Source organism: Orycteropus afer, unplaced genomic scaffold (assembly GCF_000298275.1).
Source record: "Orycteropus afer afer isolate SDZICR_OR568_19922 unplaced genomic scaffold, OryAfe1.0 scaffold00036, whole genome shotgun sequence".
NCBI classification, from domain to species: domain Eukaryota; kingdom Metazoa; phylum Chordata; class Mammalia; order Tubulidentata; family Orycteropodidae; genus Orycteropus; species Orycteropus afer.
The window spans coordinates 17,800,715-17,814,196 of NW_006921623.1; the positions used below are offsets into that span (position 1 = coordinate 17,800,715).

Here is a 13,482-nt window from a genome sequence, read left to right on the forward strand (position 1 = left end):
TCAAAAAAGAGGACCAGCATAAATATTCAGCAAATACTAAAACAGCAGCAATGAAGGAAGTGATAACATGATTCATAAACAAAATAAGCTCAGCACAGAAAATTATATAGAACGAAGAAATCGACACCATGAAAAAGGACCTAACAAAAATGACAGCAACAGATTCACATTTGCCGATAATTACGTATCTGGCAAGGGATTTAGATCTCTAAGATTTATAGCGGAAGAGTGGATGACCAAACTATGGTAATATACACATAATGGAATGCTATGCAGTTGTAAAGAATAATGTATAGTCTGCAAAACATTGCGTAATATGGATGAACTTGGAGGACATTATGCTGAGTGAAATAAGTCGATCACAGAAGGACAAATACAGTACTACTTCGTTGCTGTGGAGGGTCAAGGAAAGGTTTATATATAGAGGGAAACTGTCTTTGTTGGTTGCCAGGGGTGGGAGGGGAGAGGAGGAAACACTGCAAAAAAAAAAAAAAAACCCGCATTGACCCATGTCACTTTAGTTTTGTGTATTTCACTGTACCTAAATTATATTTCAATAAAATTCATTTAAAAAAAAAGCAAAATCATGATATATGGGGGAAAAAAACTATAAATTACTTTCAAAAGCCTTTAAATCATCCTCATTCTGAAGAATATTAGGAAACAAGGGGGAAAACTGACTTACCTTTCGAACAATACTGTCTTCCACATTTGATTTTTTATTGCTGCCTTGTTTTCCCATTAAAGTAATCTCTAGTTGACAGAAAGGTTTTGGTAAAATATCACATTGTGTAAAGAATTTTCGCCACTCAACAATATATGCTTTCAGCAAAGCTGTATCATCCTGATGGCTCAGTACTCTCTGAAAGAAAAGAATCATGTCAAGTGGAAATAAAGATAGATGCTTTAAAGAATAAATGTATCCATGTCATAATTTTTAAATGTTTTGCTACAATCTTTATTACAGCAATACAGATTTTCTTCAAAGTTAAAAAATGATATTACCCCCATTCTTATCACTCTAAATAAATAAAATGATCTCAATCTTAATTTGGACTAGTCTTACATATAAGCCTTCAGAATGTAGCTGAAATCATGCTTTAGGTACAATTTTGTGTTTTGTGTTTCCTCTTACCTAATCATGTGTATTCTCATTATGATCATCACTATTAGTGACTGTTGCATCTAAGAATATAATTTCTTTAGAATTGAGAATCCAGAAATAAATTCATGTATCTATGGCTAAGTGATATGGACACAGATGCCAAGACAATTCAATGGGGAAGGAGTAGTCTTTTCACCAACTAATGATGCAACAAGTGAATATTCATATAAAAAGGAATGAAGGTAGGCGCCTACCTCATGGCATATCCAAAAATTAACTCAAAATGGATAAAGATCTCAATTCAAGAGTTAAATTGCATATGAGTAAATATTCACTATCTTAGATTTGGCAATGAACACCAACAGCACAGTCAGTCAAAGAAAAAAAACAATGTAAAGTGTACTTCATCAAAATTAAAAACTTGTGCTTAAAAATACATTAGCAAAACAATGAAAAGAAAACCTAAAGAATGGGAATAAGTATTTATAAATCACGTATCAGATAAAGATCAGGGTAAAGAATTCTTACAACTCAACTGAAAAAGACAAATAACCCAACTTAAAAATGAGCAAAGGATTTAAACAGGTATTTCTCCAAAGGTAACACAAATGGCCAAGAAGCATGTAAAAAGATGCTCAACATTCTTAGTCATTAGGGAAATGTAAATCAAAACCACAATGAAATTACCGCTTCACACCCAACAGGATGGCCACAAATAAAAAGATGGATGATAAGAAGTTCTGATGATGATGTGGAGAAATTATAACCCTCATACACAGCACTTTGGAAATTGTGCCAAATATCACAATTTGACAGGTCCTCAAAAAGTTAAACATAGAGTTATTGTATGACCCAGCAATCCCATTCTAGGTATATATATTCAAGAGAGGGGGAAAAGAAAGTTCATATAAGAACTTACACATTAATGTTTATAGCAGAATTACTGAAAATAGCCAAAAAGCAGAAACAAACCAAATGTCCACCAACTGATAAATGGATAAATAAAATGTAGTATGTAGTATATGCATAAAATAGAATATCATTTAGTCATAAAAAGAAATGAAGCACTGATACATGCTATGACACAGATAACCTTGAAAATATGCTAAGTGAAAGAAGCCAAACATGAAAGACCACATGCTGTACATTTACATGAAATAACCAGAAGAGGCAAATTCACAGAGACAGAAAGTAGATCAGTGGTTAACAGACACTGGGAAAGGATTTGTGGGGAATGAATGTTAATGGGTGTAGGGTTACTTTGGGGATGATGAAAATGTTCTGGAATTACAACATTTTTATGCAAATAATGTACATGTTATACAGTTTTTGTGAACTGTGCAACCCCTCATGTCTTAAGTCCTGTGTATGCTATGTGCATTATATGCACGTGCATGTTATTTACACAGCTGTGCTATATGAGAAAATGTGGTAGTGGGTAATGATTACAGTCTTCCAAAAAAACAAAAACAAAAAATGACCCTTCCTTGGGTTTCTGAAGCACTATCTCTAGCAGATGTGACACTGTGAGACTTCTGAGCCTAGACCTGAAGATGTTTTACTGATTCTATTTTCACCTCAAAGGCTAGTTTCCTTGAGAAAGAGAAACTATGTGCTGGGAGAGAGGTACACCTGAAGGCTAGCACCAACTATCAGATATGTGAGTGAGGTTTTCCTGGACCATCTAGTCCCTGCAGAACCACGAGCCAACAGCTGTGACATTAATAAGCCTTAGGTAAAATCAGCTGAGTTCAGCCCAAATTGCTAAACTACAATCTTATAAGCAAATAGTTAATAATCTTAAAAAAAAAAAAAAAAAGAATCCAATTTCCTAATTATTTCCCACGCACTGTACGTTTATTTTTATTTCCCTTTTTGTTGTTTTAAATAATTCTATAATAACCATTTTTAATGCATATTGCCTTTCCAGAGCCATGATGCTACACAGTTAAGTACTCAGCACTTGGCTGCTGACTGAAAGGTTGACAGTTTGAAGCTACCCAGCTCCTCTGCAGGAGAAAGACCTGGTGATCTACCTTCTGTAAAGATTACAAGAAAACCCCACAGGGAGTTCTAGAGCTGGAATCAACTTGACAGCAACCAAAAACTCAACAACAACCTAAAAATGTAAGTTCAATTAGACACTTTCTATTAAAATGACTCAGAGCTAGATTTCCATAAATTTTAAATCATTTGAAGTCATACACCTGTATCTGACACTTTATTCTGTTATTCCTAGAATATAATTGTTCTGAATTAGGAGCATTAAATCCATTCTCAGGTTTTTGTGTAGGTTTATCTTCCAGACTTTACCAAATAATATTACAGGGAAACTCTTCCATATTTCATTTTTCAATGTGGAGTATATTTTTAAACATTTGTTAAATATCCAAGATGACTCTTTATGAGTCTATTTTCAGAAATTGAAGAATAAAGCACAGTTGGAAATAGACAATTTATCTTCACTAGAAATCATAAATAGACTGATATATTTTCCAATGCAAGTGGAAACTGTATTTCTGAGTCAATTTTAACATTTCATTTTCTAAGTAAAATCTAAAAATATGACTTATTTTCATTAAAAGTTAATTTCTTATAAAACTAAAGTTTTCTGAAATCATTAATCAAGATAATAGAATAAATCTTATTATCAATAAAACACTTAATTTTCTATATAATATCCAATGTGACATCACTCTTATCTCAACAACATAGTGGCTATTAACTGAATTAAGTTTGTACCAGTCACATCTCAATTTCAATATGTTCTTTTGTCATATATAAAAAAAGTCACATTTTAAATTTCCAACTGCAATTTAACAAGATTTTTTTTAAAAAAAGTATTAATGTTATACAAGACATTCATGTCAAAACTGAAACTAAAGAATAACAAAATGAAGAAATTTTAGCTCTCTAGTCAGACTAGTGAGTCTTGGTGATGCAGTGGTTAAAGTGCTTGTCTGCTAACCAGAAGGTCAACAGTTCAAATCCACCAGTTGCTTGATGGGAGAAAGACGTGACAGTCTCCTTCCGCATAAAGATTTACACCCATGGAAATCCTACAGGGTAGTTCTACTCAGTCCTATAGGGTAGCTGTGGGTCAGAATTGACTTGACTACAATGCGCTGTTTTCAGACTTTACTGTATAGAAAGGAAAATAGCCTCATGGCTATTTTTCAAAGTGGTAAGGGATTAATTAGTGATGCCATAGCTGATTCAAATCAATATTTATCTTTTGCATTAATTTTCCCTAAAAGAAAATGCTAGAAACAAAATAAAACTAGTTTTTACATAATTGATCTAATGTCTAAATGAGCTTTGTCTTCATTTCAATAAAGCTAAACACTTAAACATTTTACCAACTCAAGACTGCTGAATTTTAGCTCAGCAGCAGCAATGCAAAGAAGAGTAAAAGGATTTTATAGTCAGAGTTGTTGTTGTTGTTGTTGTTGTTGTTGTTAGGTGCTGTGGAGTCAGGGCCAACTCATAGCGACCTCTCCTTGGGTTTCCAAGATGGTATCACTACAGAAGTAGATTGCCCAACCTTTCTTCCGAGGTTTGAACTGCCAGCCTTCTGGTTAACAGTCAAGTGCCTTAGGCACTATGCTACCAGAGCTCTATCTGGAATTGGAGAAAATTACTGTCAGCCTGAAAGGAGGCATTAATCCTAAGGGGGAAAAAAAAAAAACAGATTTATGTGGACTGAGGTAAAGTCAAAAAGAAACATGGTGGGGACTCTTAAAGAGCTTATAAAAACTGAATTACCTATAGCATCTTTACATTGAGAATAATAATGTACTCGACAGAAAAATTACTAGGGGGAAAAATGACAAATGACAATTATGTTATTAAAAAATTTATTTAATGACATGTCATAAGTCAATGGAATATTTTTACTTTAGCAAGTCCTACCTTCAAAATCAGAAAATACGATACTCTCTGAGTAAAGTTTTAAAACAAATCTAACATAAAGATATAGAACTTACTGCCTGAGCTTGCTTAATAAACTCAAGAATGTCTTCTTTTAAAGCCTGATGAATTTTGGCTGGGCCTTTATCATCCCAGAGACATACTGCATGCACATCCCTGTAAAAATAAAGCAGGTACATAAACATTAATAACGGAACAAGAATAGAGACAAAACTATCTTACATTTTCTATTAATACTGCTTCCAACCATGGGTCATGCTAGACCAAACCTAGCTGCAAGAGAGGCCAAAAACTGCATAGTAAACTATCCAGCCTCTAACAGTGCAAGGTAAGCAAAGGGGAGAAACCAGGGACCAGGTGTTGGCTTAGCTAAATGTTTTAGTTACCTAGTACCACTCTGACAAGAATATACCACAAATGGGATGGCTTTAACAAACAGGAGTTTATTCTCTCACAGTTTGGAGGCTTTAAGTCCAAGTTCAAAGTGCCAGGCTATATAGGAGCTGGGTCAAAGCCCTCAACCCTGGGGTCCAGCTCTGCCACCTGCTCCTGGCCCACTGGAGCTAGAGGCATTTCTTCACTCAGACAGCTGCTGGCTGCTGAAGCTGACAAACCCAAGGTTGACAAGTAAAAAGGCACAGTCCCGATGTTACCAAACCATATGGCAGGCCATTAATTTAAGTCCATTTTAAGTCTCAAGGTCAGCAGAGCATGGCAGGCTGCTGAACAATGACATGGCCACATGCAGGGTTCAAGCATGCCATAAGCTAGAGACCGTTCCCAAAGCTGCCGCTTATACACGGGAAGCAGACCATATACCCAAAGGCAGCCACTCAGCTGCTGAGAGTAGATTCCACCATGGAGCTGATAACCAGTCTCATCATGGGGAATACTACATTCAGCTGCCCAGTCACTCAACCAGACCTACCCAAGTTGACACAAAAACATAACCACCACAATTCTACCCCTTGTCAACTTGACACCTGTACAGATCTTCAATGGGTGATATCTGTACAGTTCTCTCTCACTGAGCGGCTCCAGTCCCCTAGTTCCCCTAAGCGGTGACCTCACCCCCTTGGCCTGGCAGGCCCTGTTCCTCTCCCTCTTGGGCATGGCAACCCCACCCCCTCACTCTTGGGCAGGGGTTATGGCTCTATCCTACTGGCTCACATGAACAAGCAGCCCCACACTCCAGAACCAAGTTGGTGAAGGCCTGGCTCTTTGAAACCTAGGGGACTTCCACCCCCAAAGGCCATGGTCCTACCCTTTCAGGCTGAGGCAGCTCTGCTTCTGTTTCCTTGGTCTCCCCACTTCTGCCAATTAATGCCAAAGGCAATCCACTCCACTGGAAATCTTTCTCCCTCAAAGCATTCAACTTTCTTGTTCCGTGGGATGGCCAACCTGCTACTCCATTTCATACCAGTCTTTTCTACCAATTAATGCCCAAAGGCAATGCACTCTGCCAGTAAGCCACCTAACCAACGGCATCAAGCTTTCTCCTTCATGGGTTGGTAAGGCTGTCACTGTCTCATGCTGGTTCTCTTGGCTGTGCTACTACCATCTCTCATGCCAGTCTCTGGGTTCTGTTCCTGCTGTTTCTCATGCCAGTCTCTGCTCTGCTCCTCCCATCTGTCATGCTGTATGCCAGGGTCTCTGCTGGGGTCTTGGGTCAAGGACGCACTCCACTCCTGTTTCCACATTTTAGGTATCTGTCAGAGTAGCACCCCACTCCTGGTACCAAATTCTGTTCTGGTTACCTAGTACGGCTCTGACAAGAATATACCACAAATGGAATGGCCTTAACAAACAGGAGTTTATTCTCTCACAGTTTGGAGGCTTTAAATCCAAGTTTGAAGTGCCAGGCTCTAGGGGCTGGGTGAAAGCCCTCAACCTTGGGGGTTTAGTTCTGCCTTCTGCTCCTAGCTCACTGGAACTAGAGGTATTTCTTCACTCAGACAGCTGCTAGCTGCTGAGGCTGACAAACCCAAGGTTGACAAGTAAAAAGGCATAGTCCTGATGTTACCAAACCACATGGTAGGCCATTAATTTAAGTCCATTTTAAGACCCAAGGTCGGCAGAGCACGGCAGGCTGCTGAACAACGACGTGGCCACATGCAGGGTCCAAGCATGCCATAAGCTAGAGACCATTCCCAAAGCTGCTGCTTATATACGGGAGGCAGACCATATACCCAAAGGCAGCTACTCAACTGCTCCCAGTAGATTCCATCATGGAGCTGATTACCAGTCTTATCATGGGGAATACTACATCCAGCTGCCCAGCCACTCAACCAGGCCTAGCCAAGATGACACAGAAACATAACCACCACACTAATCAATCGTGTCTATCATAAAGCCTCTCCATATTAGAAAAATCTAGCCAAAACAGAAAACAATTAAAGACAGAGAAATTAAAAAATAAATCAATAGACATGATTTAATACGTAGAAATTTCTGAACCCCCTCAGAGAAGGCTTCCGAAGAGCACATACACACGCATAATTTTTAAAAGGTAGTATTTTTATAGGCCATATTTTCTAATCAGTCATAAATAAGTAAATAAATAAGTAACTCCCAAAGTCTTCCTATTTAGAAATTAAGTGCCCAGATACTACATGAATTAAAAAAAAAAAAAAAATTAAAATGAAAAATACTAACAATCCAGAGAGCAATGAAAAGGAAAACATTACATACCATAAAACCTATGGTAACAATAAAAGCAGTATTTAGAAGAAAATTTACAGCCTCGAATATTTTTATTATTACAGAAATATAGAAAAAAATGAAAAGAATTCAGAATTCATCTTAAGAAGCTAGGAAGTCAAACAAATCAAACAGAAGACATTAATAAAAAAGCAAATCAATGAATCTGAAAACAAACGAGCAAAAATGAAAATAAGTAGAAAAAATTTACCAAGAATATTTAACTCTCTTATTTTCTCTACTGCACAGGTGCTCTATCTCACTGATTTTTGCTTTTGTCCTTATAATTCCTTCTTTCTACTTTCTTTGGGTTTAATTTGTAATTATTTTTCTAGTTCCCTGAAATGAAAGCTTAGATCACTTTTCAGCCTTTCTTTTGATTCCTAATATGTATATCAAAGGAGGTCTGCTGATGCAGCAGTTAAAATATTTGACTGCTAACCGACTCGATGGCAAATAACAACAATCAAAAGGTCAGCAGTTGGAATCCACCAGCCAATGTGTGGGATAAAGATGAGGCAGTCTACTTTTGGAAAGATTTACAGCCTTGGAAACCTTATGGGGAAGTTCTGCTCTGCCCTATGGGGTCACCATGAGTCAAAATCAACTCACTGGCAGTGAGTATATGCACCAAAGAATATAAACTCCCCTCTAATGCTTTAGTTGCATCCCACAAATTTTCATTGTTATTCACTTCTAAAGATTTCATAACTTTCCAAGTAATTTTCTCTCTGACTCATAAATTATTCAAAAATATAATGTTTCATTTCTGAGCAACTGGGTATTTTCTAATTCATAAAAGGAGATATTCATAAAGTATGCACACACATGAAAAGGTTTCATTAGTTATGACAGTTTCATTATTTATCAGGGAAATGTAAATTAAAAACACAATGCACTTGTGAGTATTGTTGTTGTTGTTGTTATGTGCCGTCGAGTCGGCCCCGACTCATAGCGACCCCTCCTTGGGTTTCCGAGGCAGTATCACTACGGAAGTAGGATTGCCCAACCTTCCTTCCGAGGAGTGGCTGGTGGGTTTGAACCACCAGCCATCTGGTTAGCAGGCAAGTGTCTTAGCCACTATGGGTATGCATTTACAGGTGTCCCTGTAGGCATATTGTGTATACATGTTTACGTACACTGGATATATATTCATATACATAACTCAATTCACTGCCAACAAGTTGGATCTGACCCTTAGCGACCCCTCCTGCAGTTTCCGAGGTGGTATCACTACGTAAGTGGACTGCCTGTTCTTCCATCCGAGGAGTGGCTGGTGGGTTTGAACCGCCAGCCTTCTGCTTAGCAGTCAAATGCCTTAGGCACGACGACACCATCAGAGCTCCCATTCATATACATTGGGGGCACAGTTATAGATACTACCTAGACATAAAAAAAAAACAAAAAACGCACTGCTGTCAAGGCGAATCCGACTCATAGCAATCCCTCCTTGGGTTTCTGAGGTGGTATCTCTATGGAAGTAGATTGCCAGTCTTCCTTCCAAGGAGTAGCTGGTGGGTTTGAGCCATCAGCCTTCTGGTTAGCAGTGTCTTAGGCACTACGCCACCAGAGTTCAACCAAACAAATACCTTACGAATTGGTTTACTGGGTTTGAAGGCTTGGGACCATAGTCTCATGGGACAAGTCAATTAATTAGCATAACGTAGTGTATAAATATGTTTTGCATCCTAGTTTGGGGAGTAGTGTATGGGGTCTTAAAAGCTCAAGAGCAGCCATTTAAGATACAACTTAACAAGTCTCTAGTTGTCTGAAACAGAAGAGAATGAGGAAAACCAAGGACTCAAAGAAGAAACAATTTCACGGGACCAATAGCCTACATGAACCATGGTCTCATCCAACTTGAAACCCTAACTAGATGATGCCTGGCTACCACTACTGACAGTTCTGACCAAAGACGCAACAGAAGGTTACAGATAGAAGGGGAGAAAAACGTAGAACAAAACTCAAAATTCTTAAAAAAAAAGTCCAGAATTACCGGACTGAAAGAGACTATAGGAACCCCCAAGACTATCACCCAAAGATAACCCTTTGAACTTGGAAATGAGCCACTCCCAGTGGTCATCTTTCATCCAAATAATAGATCAGATTATAAAATAAACAATATCACCTATGAATACCATGCTTCCTTAAATAATCAACTACATGAAATGAAATGGTTAACATTTACCCAAAAAACAAAGTTGAGAAGTTGAGGAGGGGCAGAGAAGCTAGATTAATGGAAACAAAACAAAAAGAATGTAAATAATGAGAATGTTGACACATTATGAAAAACGAAACCAATGTAACAGAGCAAGTTATATAAAAATTGTTAAATGGGAACTTAATATGATATGTAAACTTTCACCTAAGATACAGTAAAATATTAAAAAATATAGGTGTGTGTATATATGTGTGTGTATATATATATATATATATTCTAGAATGCACTACCACTCTACACCTAGTACTAAAACCAAAACCAAACTCACTGCCGTCTAGTTGGATCCTACTCATACAGACCCCGCCCTGGGTTTCCAAGGCGGTATCACTACAGAAGTAGACTGTCCAATTTTCCTTCTGAGGAATGGCTGGTGGGTTTGAACCACCAGCCTTCTGGTTAGCAGTCAAATGCCTTAGGCACTAGCCACCGGAGCTCCCCTCCACACCTAGAAGGATAGCTAAAATGGAAAAAACCACCTGGCGTTGGTGAGAATGTTGGGGACTTATACAACTTTGGAAAACTGTTTGGCAGTGTCTACTAATGCTGAGCTCATAGTGGCTAAGACACTTGCCTGCTAACCAGACGGCTGGCGGTTCAAACCCACCAGCCACTCCCTGGAAGGAAGGTTGGGCAATCCTACTTCCGTAGTGATACTGCCTCGGAAACCCAAGGAGGGGTCGCTATGAGTCGGGGCCGACTCGACGGCACATAACAACAACAACAACAACAACTAATGCTGAACATACACATATATATACTTTATAGTCAAGAAATTCCTCTCCTAAGTGTATCCCAGTAGAAACACATACAAATGTTCATAGCAGCACTATTAGTTGAAACTGTTCTTAATAGCCCCAAACTGGAAACAACCCAGATGTCCATCAAACCAGAGAATGGATAAACCGTGACATAGTCATAAGGATACAAACTACTACAATAAGGGACTAACAACTACATATGACAAAATGGGTGAGTCTTGCTTCATGTTCAGCAAAAGTCCAATACAAGTGTATATTCTGTATGATTTTGTTTATATAAAGTTCAAAATTAAGTAAAACTAAAAGTATTAGAAGACAGAATGGTAGTTTTACCTTTCATGGAAGCAGGTAGTGCCTGGGAGGAAGCATGAGGGGACTTAGGGTGTTCTATTTCGTTCAGTTTTTTGATGTGGTTGCTGGTTACACAGATGTGCTCATTTTTAAAAATTTCACTTATAATTCATATATTTTTCTATACACAACTAACCTCTGCTTTTCAAAGTCTGCTTTACACTTTTCTTTCCTGAAAGGGCTACATCAGTACTTGTTTTCACTAACAGAAGGAAATCCAAAGAGGATTTTCACATTTATAAAACGAGTGAAAGCATTCAGCGTTTGTTTTATAGTGAGCCAGCGACAGCAAGTACTCTGAGCAGTGAGAGCTGCCATCGCCAAGCTCCCTCCCCATAACCATATTCAGCTTCCCAGTCATCAAGCCACCATAACTTTAAACAGTGTCTGTGAATACTGTATGTTAGTGTTATTTCAGGTTTTATGCATTATTTGGCACAATTTGGTAGGTTATTTTTGGAGTCTGTGAATGAGCAAACATTTTTCTCATATAAATTAATGGTAATTGCGTCTTTATTTTATGGCATTTAGGCTTACAAAAGGTGTCAAAAGAATGCTCTACTTCTGAATAGTAGGGAAATCTGTTTATGTTATACCTCCAATAAGAAGTTTACATAAAAGTAAAACAAAATAAAATGCCAAAGGTAAAATAAATGCCAAAGGAGTTTCTACCTATTTGGTGAACTAGAGAGTTATGACATTTCTTTCAGTAAAGCATAACTAGGCCATTATGTTGAATATATATTTAATAAAAGACTAATATATAAATCCAAAACCTGGCTGTCTGAAAAGATAGATTAAATAGATTAACTTGTTAAATCAGATTAAAAAAAATAGGTAAGATGAGACTTAAAAATGAGATACAACCATATATATACTACTACCTGCAATTCTATGGCAACAAATTTATAAATCTAAAGGAAATTGAAAAGAAACATACAAATAGCTAACTCTTGTTCCTAAATTTAAATGAAATACTTCCAATATACCATTATTAGAATGATATTTGCTATTAAGATACTCACAGATAAACTTTTATCAGATTAAAGCTAATTCTATCTTACTTTAAAAATATTTTATATTATGCTTTTTCTTCATCTACTGAGACTATCAATTTCTAATATGACTTTGTCTTTTCCTATTTGTTTCCTGAGTTTAATCAATTCTTATTTCACTTCTTCCTCTTTTTGTTGATTTCTCTTCTTAGCTGATTACAGCGTTTTTCATAACCCCAAATGCTTGTATGAGGGTATTTAATTTAGCATGAAATGTTGTATTTGTGTTCTTCTGCTTTATAGTTGGCTTCTGCTGGAAAATTATTAGCTACAAATTTTTTAAAAAGTACTTGTTTTCAGTGAAAGTTCATAGAGAATTATTTTCCTATCTGACAATTTCTATGCAAACTGTTCAGCAGTTACATTATTCACAATGTATCAACATTCTCTTTAACTATTCCATTTCAGCTGAAATGTTTTGATTTGCACTTTCTTATAGTAGTTTTAGATGCATATGGTCTGCTTTTTTCTATTTATATTCATTTTATGGTAAGTATTTCTAGTTCAAGAGTGTCTTCTCTTCAGTCTAATAAAGCGTAGGTTCTTTAATAGCTGATGTTGGTAATGGTGGGAGAAAGGGTTATTGTCTGTCTTTCATTTCTACAGGATCCGTAAGTTCTCTAAATCTGTATCTGTCTGAAAATATATTCATCTTCCCTTAAACCTGATTAACAGATTCACTAGGTGTAGAATTCTAGGTTCAAAATAACTTCTCTTCAAAGATTTAAATAAGTATTTCACCAACCTTTTACATCCAATATAGCTGATGGAAAGAGAGGAAACAGTCTGTTTTGTTTTGAACGCAACCTGTATTTCCTCTATGCAAGAGCTAAGGTTATTTTCTTTATTCTTAGAATTCTGAAATGTCTTAAGGATGTGTCTAGGCATTTTTTTTTTTTTCCCTAGCACTTTCAATACAAAGACGTGCAGGACAATGGGAGAACACAAATTTTCAACTTTGGGAAATTTTCTTCTTATACTTTCAGACTACACTATTTCTATTCTCTCCTCTGAAATGTTTTTTTAAATGGAGGGTAATCCAATTCTGGATCTATCATTAAATATTTCTTCATTTTTATTTCATTTTCGTTTCACTTTGCGTTTTATTTCACTTTGCGTTTTGCTCTACAGCCAAGAGAACTCTGGTTTTATTTTTCAAATTCAGTCATATTATTTAGCTTTTCTATCTTTTATTTTAAAAGTATCTTCCTTATTTTGATTATTTCATTTATCAAAGCAGTCTCTTTCACCTTCTATCTCTCTAATAATATAAAGTGGAATCTTTTTAGAGTTCTTTTCTGTACATCGCATCACTTATTTCCACTAACCCTGAGGTAGCCAGCCTCTAAGATAGCCCCCAAT

At 36.9% G+C, this 13,482-nt stretch overlaps 1 protein-coding gene across 1 annotated transcript in view; it reads right to left on the reverse strand.

Annotated features, from left to right (window-relative positions):
- Window positions 1-13,482, reverse strand: part of CUL5 (cullin 5) — a gene marked incomplete at its 5' end in the record, with an annotated part of 97,741 nt that overhangs the window by 52,724 nt on the left and 31,535 nt on the right. Inside the window, 2 exon segments of the mRNA XM_042780360.1 lie at window positions 686-862; window positions 5,092-5,191. Coding sequence (XP_042636294.1) covers window positions 686-862; window positions 5,092-5,191 — 277 coding nt within the window.